Source organism: Vanacampus margaritifer, chromosome 8 (assembly GCF_051991255.1).
Source record: "Vanacampus margaritifer isolate UIUO_Vmar chromosome 8, RoL_Vmar_1.0, whole genome shotgun sequence".
NCBI classification, from domain to species: domain Eukaryota; kingdom Metazoa; phylum Chordata; class Actinopteri; order Syngnathiformes; family Syngnathidae; genus Vanacampus; species Vanacampus margaritifer.
Window position 1 is genome coordinate 8,311,877 of NC_135439.1, and position 27,866 is coordinate 8,339,742.

General features: G+C 40.3%; 3 protein-coding genes across 5 annotated transcripts in view; all 3 read right to left on the reverse strand.

Annotated features, from left to right (window-relative positions):
* Positions 1-13,898, reverse strand: part of trim62.1 (tripartite motif containing 62, tandem duplicate 1) — a 32,693-nt gene extending 18,795 nt beyond the window's left edge. Inside the window, exons 1-2 of the mRNA XM_077573935.1 lie at positions 13,802-13,898; positions 11,546-12,069 (exon numbers count right to left, since the gene is read on the reverse strand). Coding sequence (XP_077430061.1) covers positions 11,546-11,953 — 408 coding nt within the window. The 5' untranslated portion in view covers positions 11,954-12,069; positions 13,802-13,898. The remainder of the gene's footprint in view (positions 1-11,545; positions 12,070-13,801) is intronic.
* Positions 13,899-14,941: 1,043 nt separating this feature from the next.
* Positions 14,942-22,753, reverse strand: tnfrsf1b (tumor necrosis factor receptor superfamily, member 1B). 2 transcript variants are annotated; one of them, XM_077574274.1, is made up of 11 exons: positions 21,669-22,753; positions 21,550-21,596; positions 21,055-21,274; positions 19,660-19,768; positions 18,616-18,741; positions 18,378-18,536; positions 17,332-17,425; positions 17,036-17,259; positions 16,667-16,759; positions 15,606-15,664; positions 14,942-15,526 (listed from the first exon to the last, which is right to left on the reverse strand). In XM_077574274.1, the coding sequence occupies exons 3-11, from the start codon at positions 21,106-21,108 to the stop codon at positions 15,128-15,130; spliced, it is 1,317 nt and encodes a 438-aa protein (XP_077430400.1). In that variant the 5' UTR covers positions 21,109-21,274; positions 21,550-21,596; positions 21,669-22,753; the 3' UTR covers positions 14,942-15,127. The 2 variants fall into 2 exon arrangements, with proteins under 2 accessions (XP_077430400.1, XP_077430401.1); XM_077574275.1 differs by having other exon boundaries at positions 19,660-19,765; positions 21,550-22,753.
* A 142-nt stretch (positions 22,754-22,895) lies between these two features.
* miip (migration and invasion inhibitory protein) lies at positions 22,896-27,757 on the reverse strand. 2 transcript variants are annotated; one of them, XM_077574276.1, is made up of 10 exons: positions 27,082-27,745; positions 26,779-26,800; positions 25,984-26,132; positions 25,661-25,763; positions 24,849-24,960; positions 24,692-24,768; positions 24,488-24,614; positions 23,660-23,756; positions 23,479-23,580; positions 22,896-23,371 (listed from the first exon to the last, which is right to left on the reverse strand). In XM_077574276.1, the coding sequence occupies exons 3-10, from the start codon at positions 26,128-26,130 to the stop codon at positions 23,246-23,248; spliced, it is 891 nt and encodes a 296-aa protein (XP_077430402.1). In that variant the 5' UTR covers positions 26,131-26,132; positions 26,779-26,800; positions 27,082-27,745; the 3' UTR covers positions 22,896-23,245. The 2 variants fall into 2 exon arrangements, with proteins under 2 accessions (XP_077430402.1, XP_077430403.1); XM_077574277.1 differs by lacking the exon at positions 26,779-26,800 and having other exon boundaries at positions 27,082-27,757.
* Between the last annotated feature and the right edge of the window lie 109 nt (positions 27,758-27,866).

Here is a 27,866-nt window from a genome sequence, read left to right on the forward strand (position 1 = left end):
GGAATAACTAAAGAAAACAACACCGCATGTCAGTTTTAATTTTTTTTTTTTGACGTCCCTCTACTGTAAGGAAAAGTTCAGCTCGTTTCACACAGCCTCTGTCATGTCGACGCTGAAACGGAATGGCGGTGTTGACGACATCCAAGTATCCGATTGCTGGATGCTGCTTCGCTTTGAGAAAGCGCACATAGTTGTGGCAGAGGTTTGAACCTGTGAAAGATCTGTTTCTGCCATTTTGGGGATCTCTGTGTGTAAAAAGGGGTTTTTATGACACTGCCATGGAAATGTACCAGATAAATACCAAGACTGTCAGAAAGGTTCTAGAACTAATGTCCAAAAAAGATCTTGGAGTATGTTTAATGTACTGTAAGTGTTGGAGGAGCTATATTATTACTGCATTCTGTGCAGTGTTCTTTGCAATTTCTCCTCCACCTGGCAAAGGAATAAAGCAAAATGACAAATACTGCCACGGCAGACCCTCACATAAGTAACGTGTGACAGCTGCTGTGTTAATCTAAAGAACTTGTATGCTACATTCTCCTCTAGACAATTTCTCCAATTCAACACGCACACAGCTAAAGTACAGTTAAAGAATCTAATCCAACCTCATCTTAAATTCACACGTAAACAGATTTATCGATCAGTTTCTGAGCATAACGGCGTCAACATCTTGCCTCTCTCTTTTTTTTTTTGGTATGCTGGATGTTTATTTTCTCCAAACAAACAACCGAAGAGGTGGCTGGGTGAAGTCCACATGGAGATGAATGCACAACACAACACTTTCATCTCATTGCTCACACTCGGGAAATAAGTGGGGGGGCTAAACACGCCCTGAAAATGACCCTGCGATGTGTTTGACTGCCAGAGGAATTTCACAACGACCCAATGACTGCCAGAAACATCTTTTTTTTTTTTTTTTGTAAAGCCTCTTAGGATTAGTCAGACCTCTAGTAGTCAGCATGTTATTAATATAAAACCATGTAGAATGTGTCAGGAACACAAATCACCCGGAAAGCGTGCTGCTGCTTTTGCCTGATGGAATGAACGCAGCCAAGAAGTCGTTCTACTTTACGTGTGCGCAGTAAACAGGCCTCCGTGGCCGCTAAAAGAGCTGACCAAATTAAGTGCACGTCTGGCTCACTTATCACTTGGTTCCGCCAACAGTCAATACATTTTTTGGACTGAAGTCACACTGTAAAATAACACCACAGTGAGTGACCTGTGAGTTTTCAGTCCAGCCTGCAGTCAGTTATGTTATCATGAGATGATTTTCACTCTCACAAAAAATACACAGGAACATAATTTTTTTATTTTTTATATATTTTTTTAAATACAGATATTGGTTGCAGTCATGAGGTACTACGGTATGACTACTACTAGGGCCTGACCCCAGGGAAGTGTCCCCCCCCCCCCTTACTAGAATAAAGCGGAACTGCACATCCACTACAGTAGGTGGCAGTGGTGATCTCCTTGTTGGCATGTGTGTAGGGAGTACTACATCTAACGTGTATTTTGTTTTACTTTTTTGCAACAAACCCTTGAAAAAGACCGAAACCAAAAAAAATTTTTTTTTAAGCTACGTAAAACAACTTATTGTTTGCAATAAGTTGATAGTAATTTCTTTCTTTTTTGTTTTCTTTAATGCTAATAAAGGCACAATGTTAGGATGCCTAGGGATTTTTTTTATTGTTGACAAAATTAGATTATTTATAGTCACAGTGGAGAGTTAGAAGGGGCACAAAATGTTTTCTTCTTCCTATGGGGGCGTAACAAAATAATTGAGAAGCACTAAATTAGAACGACTCTGAAGTCTACCAGAGCCATTGACCAAATTGTCTTCAACATTGGAGCATTCATTGCATTTGCCACATTAGTAGCACATTTGTACCAGCTACCACGACTCATAGGCGATTAATTAGCACCTACAGCGGGGGTTCGTGATAAGATGCTGCTTATATTAAACTGCAGCGCACATTTGGACTGATGCTTGAACCACATCCCCGCTGGAAAAACTGCCTCGCACTCACATTGCCGCAGGGAGGCTCATTTGTTATTCGGTGACACTTAAGCAATAAGTCACAGCCTCGTGACAGCCCCCCGTTTATTAGCCTGACCATCAACCTAAATGGGCATGGGTACCTAATGGCATTATGGGTAATAGGAAACAAAGTGTGAGGGACTGTAAAGCTTGTCACGCAGCAATTAGGGACTCCAGCATCACCATATACACAATTTTGCCAAAATTATACATTGACCTGCCTTGCCTCACATATCAAATTAAGTGACATCCCATTAGTGTTAATTATATCAGAATTTTTTTTTTCATTTAATCTCAGTTTTAGTCCAGTTTCAATCACGCTTGTTAGTTTTTAATTGTCGTTAGTCAACCTCATCGCGTTTTAATTTATTCAACTATAAATAGAGCATTTTAGTCTCTCTTTTTGTCCAAGAAAACATCATTTTATTCGTCTAGCTGTCAACATTTTAGACTAGTTTTAGTCAGAACAATAATTTTGCACATTCCAGATCTAAAACTATTTCACATCAAATTTTCTCTCATCTTTTTGATGAAAAACCACTTCACACACAATTACAGTGGCTCCATGCTACAAGCTAGTAAATTAGCCGGCATTAGTTAGCGGTCGGATTAACATTATTGTTGGAACGTTATAGCCGTTTGGTTAATGTTACGTTATAACTATAATTTAATTTTTATTTATTTTTACCTTTCACAGTGAATCCACATCCTGTCTGTCCAATGTGTTTGTGCATGTTGCATTCGCTATAGCTGCAGATTTGAAAGGGGATGTGCCACATCACAGTGTCAAAAATCATATAATTTTCATCTCTTCTTTGTTCATGAACTAAAATGTCCATAGATTTTTGTCCAGTTTTTTAATGAAGTAAAGTAATTTGTGGACTATAAACCGCTACTTTTTTTCACTTGCCTTCGACCCTGCTGCGGCTAATACGAAGGTGTGGCTTATCCATCATGTCACAAGGGGGCACACTATAAAGGAAGCGCAAGAGCGTCAGGCAGAGCAAAACAAACCAAGTGAGCCCAAATACAGAAGAAGAGACAGAACGAGAGCGAGACAATGTGCGCCCTCTTTATGGAAAAGAAAGTAGCGGGAACATTAAAACACCTGCGGCTTACAGTCGGGTGCGGCTTATATGCGTAACAAACTCCAGTATTTCCCAAATTTAGCTAGCGCGGCTTATAGTCAAGTGCGCCTTGTAGTCCAAAAATTACTGTAAGTACATTTTCGTCTCGTCTTTATTGGTCGACGAAAATGCATACCAATTTAGTTTAGTCCCAGTTATTGTTTATTAATGAGGGTTTTAGCCTAGTCTAGTTTTCGGCCGGTGAAAAATGTGTGTTGACGAAAATATGGTTTAGTTTTCATTAACAAAATTACCACTACATTCAAAATGAAATCATTGAACCTACCTTTTTTTTGTACCGGTAATTACAAAAGAACAGAAAAAGATTGAATTAAACTTTTTTTTTCTCCTCTGGTGAAAGGACAGGGTCTATTCTTTCATTTGGAAGATTTAGTGTATATATAATTATTGAACAAAATATCCTTTGGGTCTTGAAAATCAAGCTATATGATATCTTTGGTATTGGTTCTTATTATTTTGTGCGCGTTTGGGCCTCTTCCAAGGCTGGTAATTAGCCCATCACTGCTCTTGCTTACAAGGACAATTTCCCTCTGATTCAGCAGATAAGACGAGAGTGAAAACAAGAGCATGGGAGCGCCCCGAGCTGTGCCAGAGTCATTCGGCGTTCCTCTGGAGCAGGACCGGAGCAGGAAACACAGGTCGGTAGGCAAATAGAAATTGGCCATCACTCCCCCCTCAGTTCGACAAAAGAGAAGTTTAACAGGTAAACAACTCCTGGTTTCAATTGCGAAGGAGGCGATTGGGCGACTAGGGAGCTCGAGTGAAGACTTCCAACAGCAGCTGGTCAATTTAAATCATCCGCTGCAAATCACAGGGACGGGGGGGGGAATTACAGCAGATTACAGTCCGGCCATGCCCATTGCCAGGGAGCAACGCGCTCTAATCTGTTTTAATTCCCCAGCTAATCAAGAATTCAGCAGTGGTTCCACAATGCCAAACAAAACATCAACGTTACATGGACAAACCTCATGGGATACATATTTATACCCGTCACTTTACCGGTCTGTCCGCCTCAAAGGGAAGTAGAGTGAAAGCAACATCTTCCGCTGTCTGCTCGCATGCATTTAATGTCATCTGCGCGCCGCTTTCACTACTGATCTGCATCACATTACATGCCGGAAAGGCCTCAACACTAAAGCCTCGCTTGCAGCTGTGGAATTTTAAAAGGACCCGCACTTCCTCTTTCAATTACTCAGTTCACCGGGAAGCACCGTGGCTTCCAATTGTTATATAATTACAACGAAAATCACAACCAAAAAGTGTTGTCGTTTTTGGAGTTCAACCAACAATTTCTGGAAAAATATGACTCAAAAAGTCTTGGATGTTAGATGTAACAGGCAATAACAAATCTTGTGAGACTTCAGCTCACACTTTATCACTAGAAAAAAAAAAATCCCACCAAAAACACCTTTTTACTGTGCGCGTGACGACAGATTTCAGAAGCATTTGAGAAGGTAATAACTAGTAAGAGCATCACTCTGCAAACACCGTAAAAATGTATTTTACTGCGGTGACATAACCCACATTTGTATGTGAGAATGTGTCAAGTTTCATAACTAACAGTAAAAAAAAGTCATAATTATAGTCAATATCTGTATGAAAAACACCATATTTATTAAAAAAAAAAAAAAATCGAATGAAAAGCATCAAGAACGGACTTTAGTGGGCCGTTCGTAACATCGAAAAATGTGTAGGTAACCATCGTAAAATGAGGACCTATATTACAGAAATTGCGCGTTGAGTTCACAAAGGTCCTGGAGGGGAAAATGCTTGAAGTCAACTAGTGCTACTTAACCGACTCAGCAGGTTCCACAGTACACTGTATCATCATCATCATCATCATACATTGGTCAGATGTTGCTTTTAGCTCCCTGTCATCTTTTAACCATCAAAGCAATCTTTCGTGCCTTCTATTCAAACAGCTTTAAGAGCACGTGCACATGACTGTAATGCGCTATGCAACATTTCTAATGGACAACAGATACACCGACTTCCGACTGTCACTTAACCTAAGTGCGGGCCAAAAGTAATCATCTTAACAAGACAAAATGTTGCCTTTGATGGATGCTTTACCAGCTCTACTTTCTCGGATAAGTGCTTCTGTTTATCTCTTAATCTACTGATGATACGTGCAGAGATCAACACTATGACCTGCCACATGCATCCTTCGTGCTGTCAGGAAGAAGAACTTCTCCCCGGATGAGATCCTTAGGACTTCCATTCCTCTCATGGAACATGATTTCGCGCAAGAAGGATTGTAATGCATCAGTTTTTTTTTTATCCACATTTGAAAAAGACCCAATTCTGATCTGAAGATATTCCAACTCAATTAGTTTTGTTTTCTCTTAACACTGCTGAATGGAAAAGAACCATGGTTTGATATGTCCTCATGTAACCTCTTATAAAAGGATATGTTGTTGTTCTGAACTGTTGTAAAGCACAAGGGCGGAATCGAGCCTGGGAACTCTTAAGTTGAATGCCTTGTTTATACTGCAGTCCTCCCTATTTTCGAAGACATGTTTTCGAAGCAGGACACGACTTATAGGGAGGGTGCCTGGGAGAGGGCTTGGCCAGCCCGGCTTCTCACGCTCATCCCTACTTGTTAAAGAATAAAAGACGGAGCGGCACGCGGTTTGGGTAGAGTCAGCTGAGGGAAGCGTACGTTCGCCCAGCCGTTGAGGAGCCCGCTCTACCCGGACCGTCGGCTCTTCGGTCTAGTGTCAAGGTAAGCGTTGATTGGATTATATTATACTGCTTAGCGTTGAAGTGTGTTGATTGTTGTTTGCGGGTAATAAAGGACACAATTATTCTAGCACAGTATATCAGTCTCTGTGTATTCATTGTTGGCGCCGATCACTCACGATCCTGCATAAAAATATAAAAGTGAAGTAGTGTTTTCCACAAAACAACTGCCAAGGCGCACATACAAATTGTGCCACTTGATAGCAAATGTTCAAAATAGTGGCACCTGAAACCATGCAAATGCGCCATGTAAATCTAGCCCCCGATCGATGATACATAGCCATGAAAGGTGCCGAGACCAATAAATAAGGGTCAAGGATTAGAGTTAGTCAGTCCAGTTCAAGTAACACACGGCTGCGGCGTCCTTGAGCAAGACACCGATACCCCGAATTGCTCCCCGGGTACTGCAGCAGCCCCCGGCTCCAGTGTGTGCCACTATCAGTGTGCGATGAGTCAAATACAGAGGTCACATTTTGTGTATACTGTATGTACTGTACTGTGTATGTGACAAAAAAAAAGGGGTTTGTATTTTCTTACTATTGTCCTTATCTGATGGTTTTATGTTGTATCAATGACTGGATTAACAAGTGGTGGTTGACTATATTAAATTAGCTAATTATGTTTACTGTAGGCGTGTAGTTGTGTATTTTAAGACAGATGAACTTTGCAACAGGCCATTGCGCCTTATCTTATTTTATTGATTGTGAAATAAGACCAAACTATGGACATTCTCCGCTCTTTCCTCCTGGCTTGCATTTAAAATTCTGCAATATAGTGAATTTTCCACGATGCAAGTACAAAAATAAATAAATAAATAAATAAAAATCAGTGATGCAGTGAAGCTGAGGTAAGTGAACCGCTATTTAGCGTCAGACGACGATATATTTTTCTTGATAGGCAGGCCAAGTGTTTGCTGCCTGACCCATCTTTTTAATACCGAGTCACTGCCGCCTGTGCTGGACAAATGCATTTGCTTGCTAAACAGGTAGGGTGGAGATGAACTCATTAGTCACCGAAGGCAAAAAAAAAAAAAAAATTATCAAAACGATGACCATAAAAAAAGAGAAGACTCCAAGCGAACAAGAGGTGAAGCTGCTGGGGGGGAAAAAAAGAGGGCAGGCGAGGTGATGCAAAACCACATGCGTGCTGGGGGTGGCATCTGTGGGTGCCCTTGAGAAGGCCTGACTCATTACTGCAGCGGCACAACCCAGCGAGGGGGCAGCGGCGGCGGCAGCGACAGTCGGGAGAGTGAGCGGCAAGCCTGGAAGAACACTTCAAAAAGGTGATGAAGACCGCCCGGCGCGCCGTTGACGCAGGGGGGCAGAAATGCAAATGCGCTTCCATATTTCATGTGTCTGGCGGGGCTGCTAATCGGCCAACGTGAACGGCGATAATGGGAGATGACATGCAAGGTGCATCTGAATGCCTTTCGATGGCAGAACTGCGTGGGTGAATTCACCACGGCAGTCATTGAAGTCTCCGGCAACGTGGGCTTTATTCTACCACACGTTGTCCTGATGCTCTTATTCCTTCACATGTCGTCCACTGTACCCGTCTACTCTCCAAATTAGGCTCTAATTAACAACCCCCCCAAATCATGCATCTGGTTGAACGGTGCTGTCAAGTAGAGTGTCAAGACTTCTTAAGGGCAGACAGACACACAGCATGAGTCACACACACACATACAACTCCGCAAAGGATCTTAACTAATGCATGCATTACAGGTCCAAATAACTCCTCCTAGTGTAATTGTACCAATTCGGAAACGGGCAGACTAGCTAGATTGGTGGTGCTTTATTGCCAAAGTTGCAAAACGCTCATAACTCATCCACACAATCTCTGCTCTTAACTGAATGTACTGTGGATGAGGAAGGTCGCACCCAGAGGAGATCCATACATCACATTCAATAGGTTGTTCTGCGTTGACCTTCTCACAACGGAATTACTGGATCTGTTCCAAATTCCGGCAGAGTATATTTCATATTTAGAATTCTTACGCTGCACTGTCCTCTCTTCGTGTTGAACTCATTAGCCGGTTTCACTGTGCCCTTTGCACTGGCAGAAGGTCACACTGTTTATCATCATACAACCTACACACCTGGTATTGTATAAAAAAAAAAAAAAACATAGCTGGGAACTTGTATGTTGAGAAATCAGTGCAAGCTTGCAGCTGGATGAACGTCTGCCAGATGTGTGTGCGCACATGTGAGCGCTTTGTCGCCATGTCGCCGTGGGGAGCTTGTTTGTGCATCGCAAATTTGGCCGAAGGATGCAAATCAGCGGGAGGTTAAGCCCCCGCGTGCAATACGCCTCAAGGCCGGAGGTCAGCCGAGTGACATGCCAGGCTAAAGGAGATTACAGCCTGCTACAGACCAACCAGGGGGAGCTGCCCTCTTTAGTGGGCACCGGCGAGCAGAACATGCGGTCAACGTGTACAAGCGTTCAATGCGGAAACGGAAACTTGACTATCATTTGTTTTCGTCTGTCAATTCATTTAAAACACAAGGTGACAAAAGAGCTCTTTCTTTTATGAATGAGACTTTTACCAGAGTAACCTGAGCAAAATGAGACCTTGGGCTATGTTCAGATCAGCTCATATCTGGGCCAGTAAACCAACGGCAGATTTAATTTTGTTTTGTCTTTGAAGAAGTCTCGCGAACGAAGACTAACAATGACTCACGCCGGCAAAGCAACACCCCAAACTGTGTCCTAACCTTTTTGTAGTTCATCTTGCAGGCAGAGTAGACGGGCATGGTGACAATTTCTGCTTTCTGCGGTGTCTACAAATTGCATGGGAAGATATTTGTGGCACTGATCATGAAACAAAGCAGAATGAGTCAGCGGAGGATGAGCTTGTCGAGAGGGCGATTGGGCGAGATGACGCAAGCTCGCAGCACCGACGGTAATAGAGGAGCACACGTCAGTCGTGCTGTGCTCCCTTGTAGGTATTCTGCTTGCTAGATGGGTGGCTAAAGGAAGTTGGATTACCCGGAAAGGTGATTTTTTATTTTATTTTTTACATATCAGAAAAGGTCACAGGCACGTCCAAATCTCCAGGCAGCCCTCGGGTAATATTGTAAGTATGACCTATTAAAATCTGCCCAAAGATTCAAGGTATCACTATGCAAATATAACACATATATTAAAAGAAAGTGTATTTGCACTACATTAACTCATTCACTCCCAGACATTTTCACTGAAGCAACCCCATTTGCACCCGGCTGTTTTACTTGATTTTGCAAGGTCCACAGAATATTCTGTTCTATTGCTATAAAAACTTTGAAACCTACCAAATTAAAGATTAGAGTATCTTCTTTCATCGAGAAAAAAAAAAGTATATTTGTATCTGTTTCCGTTTTGCAGCAATTAGCATTAGAATATAGTCAAGTTTGATCATTATTCACAAACCTGTTGAAAACACTGGCAAAAAGAGTTTGTTGCAACATGGCCCTGGCTGATCTCTTATACTTTGCTGCTACCTGCTGGCTGTTTTTGTTATAACTATCATTGCTTTAAGTGACCTCTTCATGTCAGAAGTTGTATCAAAGCCTTCTGTATGCTCCAGCATTTAAAAAAAAAAACATATTTATACGTTTTTGGGTTTGAACGAGTTCTTCTGAATGTGGTGTTTACATGTGATATTGATGTATAATTATTTGTACACGCGTACGCAATTGTCCCTTTCTCCAAGAAGAATTTCTCTGTCGGATGACAAAACTCCCCCCCCAAAAAAGGGTCAGGTGAGATTGAAAGCCAGACCATTTGACTGTGATAGCTTGCCACTTACTATTGGTGATACGGACAGGAACAAACAACACTGCCAGAGCGCCGCAGTCTCAACATGTAATTCCGGCACTTGAGCATTGTTGATTGTTTGTGCCTGCAGGCGACGTTCTTAAGCATGCTTCTATCCGACAAGACGTTCCTATTCACTCGCAGGCCATGACTAGGAAACAATAGGAAACCTTGTACAAGCTGGCCACATCCTGATGTCAAAGATTCATTCTACACCAATAGGCCTTCTATAGCTGCGCTTTGGCGTTTTTTTCCTTGAAGGAAAATTCCCACATGAAGACACTTGTCGGTCTAAAACTCACCACGGGACACTGCTTTGTTTCCAGTGCTCATACTTCCTTTCAGCTCGGCAAATCTGGGAAGCCTCCAAGGCTACGGTCAGAATACAAAAACGCCAGATTGTTGAAGAGCTTCCGAGCCGCGGGACAAGCCGGTGGAATCCGAGGAAAGAGAAAAATCATGTGCTGCGCCTGATTACATGTCCTCTATCGCTGCACGATTTCCACCCTTCTCAGGCTGACACAAAGACCGGTTGCCAACGATATCCTCAGTGAAGTCGAGATGAACATACATATTGTACAAGGCACACAAACAAGAGAATAAATATGACTCTTTTCTGCTTGGATTTCAGGTCAGTGGAAAAATCATATTTTGTGGCCCTAAAATGCCTCGAATAAACACGGTGCCCCAGTTTGTGTGTCTCATCCATCCAAGATAAATAAACGAATCCTTCAAAAAGATAGCATTTTCCAACCTGGATATAAATAAATAACGGGCTGTAGCAATAATTATCAAGACATGGACATGCAGACGAATTCATTCTTAATTTAAACTTTACTCGTCATATACGGCAGCGAGAGCGACAACACTTCCTGATCCCTTATCAGCTGACTAACACTAACCAATCAGAAGCTAGCATACTTTAGGTAAATGCAAGTGAATGATGGAGAGGAGCAGATTCGACACATCAACTTAACCACTTGTACAAAAAAAAAAATACCAACATGTATGAATGTGTAAATAATAATTCTGGAAAGAAATGTGCAAGTAAATATTTATTTTAACAAATTAACTTAAATGCTTGATCGACAGGGTGTGGACCTTCGCAAAATGAGGCGTCTTTGTTGTTGGTTGTACCCAACGCTTCAAACTTCATATGGTTAATCTCTGCTAAAGCAATTAGTATCTCCTTAATTGAAAACCCGACCAAAAAATATCGGCACAAACATCCGAGTAGTACGCTACACATATTTGTCGTAAGTTTCTGAGGTTTTTTTCCTCGCAAATTTTCCACTTTATAAAGTCGCAAATTTTCCACTTCAAATAGCATCTCTCTCTCTCTCTCTCTCTCTCTCTCTCTCCCTCTCTCTCCCTCCCCCTCTCCCTCTCCCTCTCTCTCTCTCTCTCTCTCTCTCTCTCTCTCTCTCTCTCTCCCTCTCCCTCTCCCTCCCCTCCCCCTCCCCCCCCTCTCTCTCCCTCCCCCTCTCCCTCTCCCTCTCCCTCTCTCTCTCCCTCTCTCTCTCTCTCTCTCTCTCCCTCTCCCTCTCCCTCCCCCTCTCCCTCTCCCTCTCCCTCTCTTCTCCCTCTCTCTCCCTCTCCCTCTCCCTCTCTCCCTCTCTCTCCCTCTCTCTCTCTCCCTCTCCCTAATACGCTATTTTTTCCATTGTTTTTGGTAAAACTGTTTAAAAAAAAAAGATGTCATTTTAGGATTGTAGTACAAACATTACATTCAGTTTAAAATTTTTCAATTTCTGTTCAATACTAGATCCATCATAAACATACCAACAACATGTGTGTGTGTGTATGCGTGTATGCGACCTACCTGGATCTCCTCGTAGGCCTCGTCGATGGTAGTGACCTGGTGCTGCTCGTGGAGTGCCGGCTCGTCGCAGAAGAAACACACCAGGCTCTTGTCAGTGAGGCAGAAGAGCTTGACCTTCTCGTGATCCTTGCAGGGGTACGAGCTGCGCTGGGCGTTGAGGATGGCGTCGAGCGGGAAGGCCGAGTAGCGCTCCACGATGTTGGACAGCTTGAGGCTGGGTGACAGCAGCGGGTCGGCAAAGGTGCGCCGGCACTCGGGGCAGTCGCGTGAGCCGTGCGGCTCCTGCCGGCTCCAGTGCTCGGTGATGCACTTGCGGCAGAAGTAGTGCTCGCACCCGAAGCTGACCGGATCCTGGTAGATGCTGAGGCAGATGGAACACAGGAGCTCGTCCTTCAGACAGCAAGCCATTTGCGAAGAAAAGGGGGACGTGGCACCACACTCCGGCGCGCTTTAATCCTGAGTCGTGCGGTTCTCCGCCATGGAAGTGAAACTATTTGGAATCCTTTGGTTTGTTTTTTAAATCTCTGTTAAAAGACAGGTAACAAATCATTAACCCGTTTTTTGTTGTTGTTAAACATTACCTCCAGTGCAAGTGCAGTGTCATCTAAACTATCACTACGTCATTTTCGTCAACATGCGATAGCGATCAGTTGGAACGCTACACCGTAATCCAGCCCGTAACCTGGCACTAAATTCCACAAAGAAGAGGAACATATGATGCAATAAACAAAGGACAACAATGGAAAACATTTTGTGTTCTTTCTTCTTGGAACTTCTTGCATTGAGGAGAGTAGCAAGTGGAAATTCCCTTTTGACCGCAGTTGGTTTGAAACACGTCTCAAAAAAAACACACACTTTCTTAAGAGGATTTGTGGCTTGAATTCCTCTTAAGAAGTATTAAACCTTGTTGTACGATGTACAATTAATATTTTTATAGATATGAACGAAATGAGGAGAGCACTTGCTACCTAGCATCGCGTTCCAGGCTGACAAAAGCAGGGAAGCCATTCCAAACATGCAAACTGCAAGGACAACTGTCACCTGTTGGTGCTCCTTTATCGGCTGCTGCACTCTAAAAATCTCTCCGCCGGTTTCTCTCCTATTAGATGCACGTTTTGACGTCACCATAACATCGCCCTCTTAATTCGAATGCACCTTGGAGACATGCACAACGAATGTGCTCGATTACACTGTGCGCTGCTTAGTGCAGTGTGAAAAGGCCTTTACAGTGAAGCCCCGCATCTTTGTTGGTCAACATCTGATTTTGACTGCAAGGAAACAATGAGATTCTGAAGCACACTCGTAAGTCAAATCACTCATATCTCAAGGGAACACTGTATATCATTATCTTGCACTACTCTAGTGTCAATTATTCGCAGTGTTTCGTAATTTGCAATCGGCTCAGTCCCTTTCCCTAACAAATATACATGAAAATACTCACATATGCCCATTAAAATGCAATTTATGTACATATATCTTTGCTAATGAGCTTTCTGTTAATGCTTAAAGTGCGTTTTTATTGTTTTTAGCTAAATGTGTTTGTTAATTCAATTTGCGCATGGCTGACAGTTCTTTACTCTTTTGAATTCCATTCATATCCATCCGCTTGTATTCCCATTATGATGCTTTTTTACCATAAGGGTAGGGAAAATATCTAACCTATTTATGCATATACTGTATAGACAAATATATACATATTGATATATACATGTCTAAAAATGGATTTTCAGAAGGGGAAAAGATGCCAGGAATAAACAGGAAAAGTAATGACATGATGAAAACTATTTCAAATGTACACCGACACGTGTTCATGTATTTTAATTTCAAGTGTCTACATTGAACCTGCATTAGCCAAATGACGAGCACCTGCAGTTCCTCCCTGCAGGGGTCGCTATACAACAAGCCGCCTTCCTAAAGTCACCTTTTCGTGGAGTTTATCAGCTTGGCTATATCACATAAGGTTAAACAAACACGCAGTGGGGGAAAAAAACTGCTTTATTCCTGGGCTATTTATTCGCTTTTTGTCCTGCTTGTTTGCTCGTGAGCCACATTTGTCAACACAAGCGAGCACCGCCAACAGCAACAGCGGCGATAGAGAAGAGATGAGACCGGTCAGAGAGACCTTTAAATAGTCCTTTAACATGCAACACGTGAAGCCGGGAACCTTGAGAGGCAGCATTGAGGATTAAATACAATGTAAAGTTGACAACTACAAATAGAATAACCGGACAAAAAGAAAGAAAATATTTGGCTTACCAGAAGCTGTGTTTGTTGCGGTTACAGCAGCTCCCAGTCCTCGGAGGCAAGTCTCGACCAGGAAGGAGAGCAACACACAGCGGCAACAGGCGCAACCAACTGGCCGCAAAGACGAGGGGTGTTCGTGGGGCAAATATTTATAGGAGATAAGTAAAGTAGTTCGTCAAGTAATATTGAAAAACACAAGAAAGACGGATTAAATAATTTTGTCTTTTTTTGGAAATACATTTGCCACTGCAGCGTCCTCGTGGAATGCTGTATTCCAACTTTATTTTTCTACCTCCCCCTAATGGTTGAACATTCCAAATTTCTTCCAGGTTCTCATCTTCGGGTTTGCAGGTAAAAATAATAATAATAAATGTAGTGAAGCACACGAGCTGTAATTTACTATATCGAAGCAACGGTTTAACTTTTAAGACACTTGGGTTTAAATGTAAAATGAGCAATCGAACGTATTTCATGCATATTATGAGTCAAAAAAGGCTGCAGTTTCTGCTTTCATCCAGCAAGTGGCAGCATTTTCTTAAGAAGAGCTTATTAACAAAAATATTTTTTTACTTTTTGTATTCACATAGTTGACTCTCTCATTTGATAAATTAAACAAGTAAATCACTAGTTGTGTGTTGTTGTGTAAATGTGTCCGTGAGCAAGCCATTTCGCACTTTGCATCCAACTGTATATAATACATAGTGACGAATTAAAATAACCACTCACTGGTAATGATGTTCAACTTTCTTGACGTTAGGTGGTGGGTATTTGTGTTTGATGACGTCATGCTGCAGCGGAATAAGTTTTGGGCCAATGGGCACGCACTTGAAGTAAAAAGAAAATGGTTTGCCTCTTCTGGACAACATTTAATTGCTTCGTGAAGTTGAAGTTGTTAAGTGGGGATGTGTCCGCCCCGAAAATAAGCTGATTTCACCATGGCAGGAAATATGATGATGGGGGGGGGGGGTCATGTGGCAGACATGTTAATGACACACATTGGCATCTATATTGTGGGGGGGGGGGGGAGATGTGCTTGTCTCTTTGAAAATATTGGATTTATTGTCATTTGATATATTTAACAAAATTAGACAAAGTGGTGTAAAAATGCCCATTCACAAGTGCTGTAGATTGAACATTATTATGAAAGTAGACTTCAGGTACCTGTTTAATGCAATAAATCAATCCAAAAGCAGTTCATTTATATTGTATATACGCAAAGGGAAGGGTAGTCTTAATCTTCTTCAACATGGCCTTCACTGAACTTAATCACAAGAGGGGGAAAATGTTCGAATTAGATCTGATCATGGTTGTGATCAAATCACACAGTAGGCGGCGGTTTTATTCTGCACTCTCCTGCTCAGGCCACTCTTTTCCCGCTTCCTGTTCCGGAGTACCGAAGGACTCTTCCTCCTGTCCAAGGCAGAGCTCAGAGTCTCTTGGTGGTGACGGTGAGCCTCCGTCTCCTATGTTGAACGTGATATTAACGTTAACGTGCGGACCGCCGCTCGTGGGGCTGACGCTGCACGAATGGACGCTGGACCCTGACGGTGATTGCTGAGGGTGGCCGAGGGCTAGGGTGGACATCAGGGCTTCAACGGACTCCTGTCTGCTGTGCGAAGAGCTGGTGTCGTCGTCACCGCTACAGTGGCTGGAATCGCAACTGACCTCCGTACTCTGCAACAGACGGCGTTGCTCACCCGGCGAGTTGGCCGTGAAGGAAGTCCGCAGAGTTTTGACCTGTAGCAGGCGAAGGGAATCAGCATCTCAATGTTTTATGTCCGGTATAATGAGCCGCAAGATGACGACGATGACTCACTTCGTCGCCACCCTCAAGGTTATCAATCGCGGTGTCTTTAGAATGCAAGTTCGCAGTGCCTGACAGGGACAGCAGATCGTGTGTAGAGTAAGGAAAGGTGTGAGAGTTTTGCCAGTGCAACATTTATATTAACATGAAATGTTGTGCACCGCATGGAAACAAACTTAACTTGTACTCTGACTAAAGAAGCGCTGAATGCAAGAAATTGCAATTAGATAGTCAACCACTTTATAAAAACTATATTTATTATAGTTTTCAAGTTAAATATAGTATATTATCATTTAAATTATAATACTGTTTTTATTTTTTATTTTTTTTGTTTCTTTGACATTTACAAATTGTTTTTCAATTTTATTTTTCCATTTATTTATTAATATTTTTAGATGATTTGTTTTCATCATGTTTTATCATTTCCAAAATTATTGTTAATGATTTTAAATCCTTTAAAAATGTGTTGTCTTTTTTTAAATAGGTATTTTCAAAGAGTTTTTACCATCTTAAGTTTATTTATTTTAATCGAGTGGTTCTCAAAAATTTCAAAATATAATTGGCTCTCCGAATGCTAGCAAAAAAGACCGACATTAAAATGCAGTAGATCAAAGTTCAATAAAAACAAGGCAGGTTTTATTCTTACACAGTATATTTAATATAATTGGGCGCCATTTTAAAAAATTACACTGTGCTTGAATATAGGATGGTAAAAATATTTTAAATGTTATATTAGTAAATAATAAAAACAGTAGCTAATTAAATGTTTACATTTAATCTTTAACATTTTGTTTATAACCTTAATAAATAAATAAGTTAATTGTATTGCCCATATTGCAGTTTTCAACATCAGCACAGCAAAACTTTCCCTATATGACAATAAATTCCCATTCTGTTGTTATCATTATATGTAATATAAAAAATATAATAAATTTGAAAAAGCCTAGCGTTACATAGTATTGTAAAGCGCTCAAGCCAGACGCTTTCCTATGTCTCAATAATGTAATGGTTGCTGTTACCCTTTTCCTCTTTGTCATCAATCGTACCCTTCAAGGCAAAGAAAAAGCACAAACCTTTGGCCCGGGTGGTCTCATTAAGAACCAGCAGAACGACGGCGACCATGATGAAGAACATGACTGTCGCGACAAAACTGGCGACGGCTGCAACTGAGGTCAACAGAAAGAGGATGATTACGGGGACGTACTGAAAATTGGGCCAGGTGAACATTCAGAACCACTTTCAAGCCACGGCTGCACTAACTAGTCTGAAACGCTACCAAAGGTAAGCAGAGCTGCATTAGAGTTTTGTTGGATGCACAGATTAGCGTTAGCTGACCTCCTAAACCTTGGTGCATTTTGACAAAAGCATGCTTTATTTGTATAATTGCATTGTGGGGAAAAAAAACTCCATTTTCACACATTAGGGCTCACGTGGTTACGCACCCAGATTGCCGCCAGATCCTGGGCTTTTTGTCAATGACGACGAGCCCTCCAAAACAACTGGTCCAAGGAAAATGTCCACAGTCCCTCCTGAGACCACGCTGGTTGGGCCCGTAGTCGTCGTCTGATCGCGAGGCCCGCTTGTCTGCGTGAGTGGCAGCGGGCCAGGCTTGCAAAGCGTATCTGCCGTAGAAGTGCCTTCTCTTGACACAGGCCTCCCGTGACAGCTACACACAAAACGAGTCTGATAAGCAAGCTGTGAAACGGTCACACACCGCCAAAGGGGGCACTTCGCTCACTTTGTATGAGGCCGACAAGGCTCTGTTGCAGAGGATGTGTCGGAGAAGGTCCCGTTACGGCACCGTTTGCACTTGACGTTTGAGTCAGACGTTCCTGGAAAGCAAAACGCAACAACATGCATGGTGTGGAATTGTATCATCTTACTGAGAGATGTTTCTAATATTGTGGGTGCATGAAATGGCCACGATATTTTTTTCATATCTCCGAATCTGTTAAAAGTGGATTGTGCATTTTAAAAGGGTAATATTAAAGCTTTTTTTCTACATCATGCGTGTTCCACCAGTGCCCAGATGAGTACGAAGAGCCCTGACTGTTTTAGTCTGACTGCACCTATCAGCTTTTATCTTCCCTTTATAGTAGCGTGTGCGGACCCTGACACTCCACAGGAGGGGCGGAGTTTTTCTTACCTCAATTGAAGTCATGTCTTCGTTTGTCAACTGTGGCTGTCGCTTTAAGATTGTGCACGTGATGTTGCAGTTACGCTTTGGCCCAGAGGTGGCAGTCGCGAGTAAAAAAGTGCACAAAGATTATTTAATTCATGTGATACTTAAAAAATAAAATAAAAAAAAATCGTTGTGCTTTTAGACAAACTGTGGTATATTCTAATATTTACAGAGATTTTGAAATAACGATACAGTAATTTGGATGATACTCTTTTTCACGCCTCTGGAACAAAATACAATAATAATATAATAATAATAATAATAGTATTTTGGTGCTTTCTCAAACAAGATGCCACAGGATGAAGATGCCAAAGAGTCCTCAAGATGCCACCAAAAATTGTCTAGACAGGAAAGTAGTACAGTAAAGGAAGTTAAAAAAAAAGATATTAAACAAAAATAATAATAATAAAAAATAATAATTAAAATAAAAAAAAGAAGGAAAATGAAGTATGATCAAGTGATACATCTCAATATAGAGCAGTGATTCCTGATTTATGTATTTTTGTCCCCCGCCGGATCCCTTTTATTATTTTAATGAGTAGCCTGTATGAAATGATGTTTTTTTTTGTAATGCATAACAAAATAGGTGAGAATTCTGACACCTGGCACAGCGACTCCATAACCAGCTTTGCAGGACGTGTGGTGTTGACAGGCACTGCAGTGCTGCTCGTCAGATTCCATGATGCAGTACATGCCGGGTCGACACGCACACTTGGACATGGCGGTGGGGGAGCAGGCGTTGGCAAACTGAAGGCCTTTGTCTTGTACACAGAAAAACAAATCAAATACTCCAAAAGGAAATAAACAACTACATTAAAAAAGGGAGTTGTAGCTACTGACGAGGTTTGCATTTGGCGCAAGGGAAGCAGTTTGGTGCGTAGTTCCAGCTCTCCATGTACTGCTCGCGTTCACACGGCTCACAGACGCTCTCTGAAGTTCTGTTGCACTCGCGAGTCAGTCGCCTTCCTGCACGGGAAAGGACCAAAATTCACCACGTTTTATTGTGTTAGGGACCATTCATTCTGTTGTATTGTTATGATTTTAGATGCCAATGTAAGTACAATAGTCAAGAACATCTTTTCAATCAAGTTCCGATTAACTCATTCACTGCCATTGACGGCTATAGACGTCAAAAATTCATTTGAACTATTTCTATTTAACATTTTTTTGCCCCCCACTTGTTAACAAGAGTATGAAAACCTATAAAAAAAATATTTATTAGAAAAAAATTGTAATATGAGAAATTATGAAATGAAAAACACATTTAAAACACAACACATAAAAACATTTACTGTTTTTTTTAAGAGAGACAATAAAGTCTGAATATTACAAGAAATAAATGATTTGGTTTTATTTAGTTAATTACTCATTCACTGCCATTGACGGCTATAAACGTCAAAAATCAATTTGAACTATTTCTATTAGTTAAATTTTTTTCTCCTCTTTTGTTGAAAACCTAGAATTTTTTTTCTTGTAGATTTAGAACAGATATAAAAAATTTGATTAACCGTGAGTTAAATAGTGAAGTCATGCGATTAACTACGATTAAAAATTGTAATTGCCTGACGCTCCTAATTTTTTATAATATTTTCTTTCTTTTTTTTTCTTTTTTTCTTTTAAATCGCGTCAGGCGATTAAAATTCTTAATTGTAATTAATTGCATGACTTCAATAGTTAACTCACAATTAATCACAAATTTGACATCTCTTCTAAAATGTACACATTTTTTTCCTAGGTTTTCATATCCTTAACAAAAGTGGGAAAAAAAATGTTAAACTAATAGAAATAGTACAAATTAATTTTTGACGTCTATAGCCGTCAATGGCAGTGAATGAGTTAAAGTGCTGTTAAAACAACCTGATCATTTCACATTCCAAAACTTACCAGGGGGACACTTTTTGCAACATAGGCCCAAAGCCTCCAACAAGTATTCTTGAGCCGGGTTGTTGCACTTTTGACCTGAGTCTGCATGGTAGGGCAGTGACAAAACCTGCTAAAAAAGGACAAAACTGTTACTTTGCCGTAGAGAGCCGACCTCCACCAAGGCTAGACAATTCTGTCGTTTCAAATACAAAAAAAGTGCCAGTAGATATTTTGCTAGGGTAATAAATGCAACACAATAGGATGGCACAATTTAAGCAGTGGGGCAAAATCCACAACATTCCGTTTAAATTTTTCAGAATATTTCAAAGTCCTCTTTCCATGCTAGCATGGTATTTGAGCATATGCACTTATGTTTATTTATAGTATAGTTTATTTACAGAGAGTCAACTATTATTTATAAAAGCCATTAAAAATCAATATCCCATAGTATGTGCACTTAAATTGATACTTGAGCCATTTTCAGCAGTAAAAAGTTAATATTTTGTCCAGAATTAATTTGGTAACCATTATTTTTCCATGTACAATTATTACCTTTAAATAAAAATTAGAAATTCCACTTGCTGTCAACTGAGGATGACATCACCTGTGCTGAGGAAGTAGGTAACGACCAATCATGGCTCAGTTTGCTGACCAAAGCCAGAAAACAGGTGAGCCATGATTGGTCGTTACCTACTTCCTCAGCGCAGGTGATGTCATCTTCAGTCAACAGCAAGTGTGAAAATTTGTTTTTAAAGTTATTAATTGTATAAATTCATTCTGGACAAACTTTTTACTGCTGAAGATTGCTCAACGAGTAAAATACCTTTTTTTTTTTTTAAATACATTACTACTTTAAGTAGTTGAGAAGGCACACCTGCCCTCAAATAAACTTATTCTTCCGTCATCTTTTCACATAACAACAAATGACAGAGGAGGGGCTTGAAACAGTAGCACACCATCTTCCACAGAAGCAGCCTTTGTTCTCCACCTGAGGAGGCATAGCGACCGTTTATCTCCACCATCTCTGGAAAAATGCTTGGGACCGTATTTGCTAACTTGCACCACAACCAATTACCACTGAAACACATTTAAGTTCACAATAAAATATGCTGACAACAGCAAATAAATAACCGCGTGACAGGAAACGCCGTAAGCAACCGAGAAAGCCCTGTACTTTAGAAGTGCTTTTTTTTTTTAAGGCTGAATCATGAAGCAACTAAGACCCCATATTTAAAAGATAAGCAAGTATATTCATAACTTTAAAAGTGAACGGAAGAAAATCGAAAAAATATCTTCATGATTAATTTAACTTGAAAGGCAAAAGTACCTCATGTTTAACAAGTCCAAAAAGTTCAGCAAGTTTCGCGTACACAAAACAAGCTCGCAAAGACAGACATCCAAACAAAAGCAACGCACCTTGAACGTGTGCACAACCAGCAGCGTCACCAGCAGCAAGAGCGCGTCCTTCATCGTGGCCCGTCAGAACATTCAAGAGGACGAAGCGGCGCAAAAAAAAAAAACCATCAGCGACTTTCTTGAAGTGAGTGACTGGAGGAAGGAAATAAGGCTGCCTCTCGCAAGCGCCCAGTCTCGCTCGTGTGTGATTCCCCCACAACCCACACATCCCCGAGTTGAGCTGAGGGTAAGAATGACATTTACAATTTAGTCTCAAGTTTTAGTAGTTTCAATTGTGACCGTTAGTTTTTTTAAATCACATTTTGTCTACTACTTCATCCTGTTATTTTGTCAAGTTTTAGTCAACTTTGTTGTATAATTCAGTCTAAGAAAACAATTTTATTCGTCCAGTCTGCCAACATTTTTATTCTAGTTTTAATCAGGACAATCATCACAATGTCCACAGATTTTAGTCAACTAAATCATCACGGACAAAACATAATAATAATCACATACCTGAACGCTTTCCACAAAGGCACGACATGCTCGAGAAGAGATCCCCTCTGTGGGAAAATGAGGTCACAGGCTCAAAAGAACTCAAAAGGGGCTCAAAAGTGTGACTCGCATCCATGTACCTGAACGCACGCCCTACGAAGTCCACGCATTCTCCCGAGATCTCCTCCTACTCCAGGAAAATAATGTGACAGGCTGAAGACAACTCAATGTGGCTCAGATGGTGGGTGAAGATGGTTTGATTTCTGGAGTTTTGCCATCAAAGTCATCACTTCCTCATTCACATTTTTAGAAAAACATGTTAACATTACTCACTTAACCTTTTCAACTTTTTTTTACAACTCAAAATGGCCATTTCTGCTGCTGGTCTAATGGGTAGTAAATCCGCTTGATCTTCCTATTCATATTCTAATGAGGTAATTTACCATTTCACCTGTGACTCAATTATATGAACAGTTAAAAAAATGTAGGGGGGGGGGGGTAGCTGCTGGGCCTCCCTTAAAGCCATCTTGCCTATTGTGAAAACTTCTCTCATGAAGAACTAACAGCATTTACAGTGATTATCCCAATCAAAACGAGTCAATTTTGTCTCCTTATACAGACCAATCACAATATGTTTTGCTCCAGTTACATACTATATGATTATGCGGTGCTATGAAGATTATAAAAAAATTAAAAAACCAAGACAAAGAAAATCCCCTCCTACACTTTTTGAGTATTTGCAAAGATCTTACACGAACAGCATCCACAGACGTAACATTACTGAAGTTGAGTTATTTTTTGCTGACAATGCATTGTTTTACGTCTTTGCCGCGCACACACACACAAAAATGCATGTTCCTTTATCTGTAGACTGGCGACAAAGACTTCCTTCATTTTTTATTTTTTTTTTTACTTCATCAAAGACAAAATAAACAGCATCCCGGCAACAGTTTCAAAAATGCCGCAACCCACTATTGCGAAATGTAAGTAAGTAAAAATAGTTTTTTTTTTTCTTTGTTTCCACAGTGGCGTAACGCTCAGATGTTTTTGCTTCACATCATTGAGGCTGCTGACGCTCACTTCAATGTCGAGGATGTTTGCCGTACTTTTAGTTGACTAACTTGCATTGTTGGTGGAAGTCTTGCATGCAAGTAAGTGCACACTTCCGGTAAAAAAAAAAAAAACATCTGTAATAAGCCTTAAGGGGTAAATGTTGTAAAATGATTTTGGAATATTAAAGCATATTGGATTATAGCTTGTGGTACATTTACGGTTTAAACTGTTAATAAACATTCTTGGGGGGGTCAACTTTAGGAATCTGGTGGCCCAGCCAGGATACAAGTTGAGTTAATTCATACAAATTGTACTGTGCACTAAAATGATAAGCATGTTTATTTGACATCACATGAATACATAGCATTTATAATATCTTCCAAAACCGACTTTTGAGGCAGCACGGTGTGTGTTCAAAACATCGCACGGCCCCTCCAGTGTGGATCTTGCTTTTTTTTTTTTTTTTTTCCTGTGCTTGCAACTTCGTCCCACATTGCAAAAGCATGCTAGGTTCATTGAAAACTCTAAATTGTCCGTAAATATGTTTTTGAGTATGAATGGTTATTTGTATACATGTACCCTTACTATTGGCAGCTCATTAACGAGTCGGCCCAAATGAGGACCCCCCCTGCCCCAAAAGGACAAAAATACATTTGAGGGTTGGTCAGTTGTTACTTGACGATGCAGTTCGTTGTTTCTTTCTTTTGGGCGAGAAGTGCTGGAAGCGATGACGGGCCAACGGAACAATAGGTGGCGCACGTTCATATTGAAAGCTTCTGGACACCTGATCCTGAAAAAAAAAAAAAAAAAAAAAACAGTCAAAAGAATGTAATACAGCAGCACCTTTAGATTGCACAGATGTACCACTTCAGTGAAGTGAAAGTATCGGGGCCTCACCTCTGGTTGTTCAGTGCGCTTTTCCAGGTGACTTCTCAGGTCAAGGTTGCTGGGTGGGCGCAAGTAACTCCGAACAGCGTTGGACCAGCCCAAGAGGCAGTGCTGCCATAACAGCAGGCACGAGACACGAAGCGGCTCATCGTCTTAAATCAATGCAACGTGCTGAATCCATTTTACTTACAGAGGGTAACCCCAAACCGTCAGCTGGATCGAAACTGCTGCGGCGATGTGGCTTGTAGTCGTAAGGTGGTTGCAGTGTGGCGCGAGGGATGCTGACCCTGAATAGTAACCGCACACACATATTCCAAACCAGTGTATAAAACCAACCATGTGCAACATTTTGCCTTAAAAGAACACCTTTAACTCATTCATTGCCATTGACAGCTATAGACTTTAAAAACATTTATTTTAACTATTTCTATTAGTTTAACATTTTTCCCCCAATTTTTGTTTACAATAGTATGAAAACCTAGATTTTTTTTGTACATTTAGAACAGATATAAAATGTGTGATTAATCGCGAGTTAACTAGTGAAGTCATGCGATTAATTACGATTTAAAATTTTAGTCGCCTGATGCCCCTCATTTTTAATAATCTTTTCACTTAAACAAAAAACAACAACATATTTTTTTTTTTATATAATATTTAAAAAAAAAAAATTAAGAAAAGATTATTAATTTTTTTTAATCGTGATTAATCACATGACTTCACTAGTTAACTCACAATTAATCACAAATTTTATATTAGTTCAAATACAATAAAAAAAACTTCTAGGTTTTGATACTCTAGTTAACAAAAGTGGGAAATAATGTTAAACTAATAGAAATAGTTCAAATGAATTTTTGATGTCTATAGCCGTCAATGGCAGTGAATGAGTTAAAAATATGTTGTCGAAACTATCATCATTATTTGTAGTTTCTGTTCCTGATGACATGAACCACTGGAACATGGAAAATATGACACATGTGTAATGTATAAAAATGGTGGTTTCGCTTCACACTGTTGTTACCTGACATGAGCTGGTTTGTCTTTGGTGTGGGGGTGTGAGGATTTTGGCCTTTGGCACACGGGACAACATTCATCGGTGGGAACAGGGACAGGGAACAGTCTACTGTTCAGCCTATACAAGTAGGTACCTGGATAAAAAGTAGCAGAGATGAGCATTATTAGCACACTGGGCACATCACAGCCGCAAAATGATGAACTATCTTACACTGATGATCTATGTCGCCATTCAGGCTATCGGTGTCTACAAACAGTGACAGGACGGACTGCTTATGTGGGGAAATTCTATGAGGAGAAGCGTGTGACAATTAGTGTCAGGTAAGGAGGATGACAACAACACAACCAGCGGCGGCGGTGCAACTCACTTTGCTTGGGGCTGGTGCATGCACTCGCTTTCATTTTGCAGTCGAAAATCTTGCAGCTCTTTGTAGAAATCATTCGAACGATTTTGCAGGGACTTTTCAACATCAAGGACACCTGAACAGCAGCACACCAAAGTATTAGCAGGTCCTTAAAAAGTCTAAACATTCAATTTTCCAAAACGGAGGTCTTATTTATCCTTACCGGGGACAAACACATTATCTTTCAATGCCCAGTGTGCTCTCATTATTTTGTGCATGCCTTGGCTTGGCCACTTGGGGGCAGTATAAAACAGACATACAAATATAATGTACTGTACTGTACCTCTCTGTACTGCTATAATATTAGTCGTTGAGTACTGTTATGCTGTCTACAAGTGTTGCTGCATTTGTGTTCAGATAATTGTTTCTTAAAGGGTAACAACACCGCCACATAGATACGAAGTGCTGCGCTCAAGAGTGAAAATGCAATACATAATTTCTTTCTCTATGGGAGTTTGGCTTTTCTTTGCTCATGCAAATAGAAGCCGTACTAGTCGGAAAGTTCATGCTACAAACCATGTTGTCATGGTGATGAAAGCTGGACTTTGGGCAGGTTACACACTTGCAAGAGATACAAGCAGTCTCTTAAAATGTGCTTAATTTAGCAAGATAAGAAATAAAATTGATTCTTCAACGGGGTACGTTGATTAAAGCATGTCACAGCAATGTTAAGAGACCTGGGAAGTTTTAAATTAGGGGAGAATATGCACAAAAGTCTTCCTTTTAACCTGAAAACTATGCCTTTAAAAGACACCAAAGCCAACAAAGATGTGTACCTGCTATCCAGTCATATCCAAGTAACGGCCGCAGGCTATGGCTGCTGTCTGAGGCCAGTTCGTCCGAGTCTTCACTGTTCTGAAATGAGACTCGAACACCCTTCTGTTGTGTAAAAAAAAAAAAAGAAGAAGTTTTTAAGGACAAACGTGTTTCAAGTAGGAACTCTATCCATCACCACTGTCAGATGTAGAAGTACAGAACAGAGTGCAATTTTGGTGCCAAAAAAACATTATTATCGATTATCATCATATCATGGTAAGTTTCTGAGAAAAAAAAAAAACATTGGTATACTTCTTTGGTGACATCACATGCTTTTGCTCACCTGCTCTTTGCTGTGATGCACAAGGCATGACTTAGCAGCTGAAGGCCCACTATTGTCATCTCTTTGTGGTGATATTTCTGATAATGGTACAGCAGCCAAAGATGGTGATGAGATCGAACCGAGACTGCCCGTTTGTCGCTCACACATATCTGAGAAGGATGTTACAGATTTATTTTTATTCAGAGCATAACATACAAGCTAATGTTAGCTTTCTCTACTTGGATGTATTAATCGTATAAGGACTTTTATTTACTTTATTATTACTCAGTGCGCAGGAGGAGTGTTGTATTGTAGTTTGGGTTGATTTTATGTATGTTTGTTTATGTAAAAAGATATGATAAATTTTAAAAAATCGGTAGAATTTATTAAGGAATGTATTTTAATTTAGATCCGTACAAAATTCTTACTATTATGTTAAGCAACCAGTAGTAACCAATTACGGCTCAGTATCAGAAAACAGGTGTGCTATGATTGGTCGTTACCTGAGCAACAGTGATGTCATTTTTAGTCAACAGCAAGTGGCAAAAATGGCCGGTTGGGGGCACAAGTACATACAACCTTATTATTGTAAAGATTGTTGTCGGTTGTTTTTTTTTAATTTGGGGGACTTGACTTCACCTTAAAAATATTTTTATATATATATATATATATATATATATATATATATATCAAGGTTCACGTTTACATACATATTTTGAATAAGGGACATTCTTCAAAAGGATATTTGGACTGTAAAGAAAACCATTTTATATTGATCATTATTTTTATTTTTGTGGAAGTTGGTGGGGTACAAACCGTTTCGATGCTTGCTTGGTATCTGGAGAAATGGAGTAAAATCCCAGAAGGAAAAAAAAAGAGCAAAACTAGTTTAGGATTCAAAACAACATGACATTGACATGAATATAATGCGTTTTCTATAAGGGAACACTGTTTTTAAAGGCCGTATTGCACAGCCCTAAGTATATTTTTTATTTTCCTGCTAAAGAAAAACAAACAAACGCAAATGAAAACTTTACCATAGCGCAATGTTGTAGGGTGTTATAGTTCCAGACTTAAAACTCTTTTTCGGCACTTCGAAATGTCATTTTAACCACTTACCTTAACTGCTTTCCTTCTTTTCCCCGGACTGGTCGATTAATGTTAATTACGTTATCAAAACAAACGTCGTTTCACTCTAATGACATCTTTTTTAGGACAATACGACATCCAAATCGCGTGTAATTATTTTCCGCGTTAAGAAGTGACGCCATTCTTTTTCCTTTTCTGCTCTTCAAACCACCGCCCCGTCACCATCGCCATAGCAAAACGGAAAACCAGCCATTTGATTGGCTAATGGCGTTCTTACCCATCATTCCTTGCTGTGCCTTAAAGCGGCAGACGCGTTTAAATCGAAACTTTCTCAACAGCAGAGGGTACTAGAGGCCATTGATTTTTGTAACGTAAAAAAAAAAAATACAGTATATTTATATATATATTTTTCAAACAACCATTACTTTTTTCCCTCCTAACTTTTAGATCAAAGTGTTTTTATGGGTTACCATGTTTAATATTTTTTTTATATTGCTGGGTGCAACTGCAAGTGACATTAACCATATTAATAAGCATGTCTTCTTTTCTTTAGTATGTGTGAGCCTGATGAATTTGCTCAAACAGATTCAGAAAAAATAACTTTGGTCGTCACTAAAAGTGATTTTAGCGACATTTATTCCCTTGTGACATAAATGAAGTTACTCCAAAACGGAATACACTTGCTTTGCTTCCATGCCATGAAACAGTAATTAATTAATTTAATTGATTAATTTTAATCTATAATTTATTCTATTGTCGGAGGAGTTTGTAGTCTGAAATCGATCATTCACGCCTCTACGTGTTTTTGACGATTT

What these genes read in the sequence shown, in the direction of transcription:
- tnfrsf1b (XM_077574274.1), bottom strand. Translation starts at nt 21,108, where the DNA reads ATGAAGGACGCGCTCTTGCTGCTGGTGACGCTGCTGGTTGTGCACACG. An exon ending in TTATGGAGTCGCTGTGCCAG is followed by an intron (nt 17,426 to 18,377) that starts GTGTCAGAATTC and finishes TTTGCTTTCCAG; the next exon opens with GAACGTCTGACTCAAACGTC. An exon ending in ACCTTGAGGGTGGCGACGAA is followed by an intron (nt 15,527 to 15,605) that starts GTGAGTCATCGT and finishes CGCCTGCTACAG; the next exon opens with GTCAAAACTCTGCGGACTTC.
- miip (XM_077574277.1), bottom strand. Translation starts at nt 26,130, where the DNA reads ATGTGTGAGCGACAAACGGGCAGTCTCGGTTCGATCTCATCACCATCT. An exon ending in TGCATCACAGCAAAGAGCAG is followed by an intron (nt 25,764 to 25,983) that starts GTGAGCAAAAGC and finishes TTTACACAACAG; the next exon opens with AAGGGTGTTCGAGTCTCATT. An exon ending in ACGGTTTGGGGTTACCCTCT is followed by an intron (nt 23,581 to 23,659) that starts GTAAGTAAAATG and finishes CTGTTATGGCAG; the next exon opens with CACTGCCTCTTGGGCTGGTC.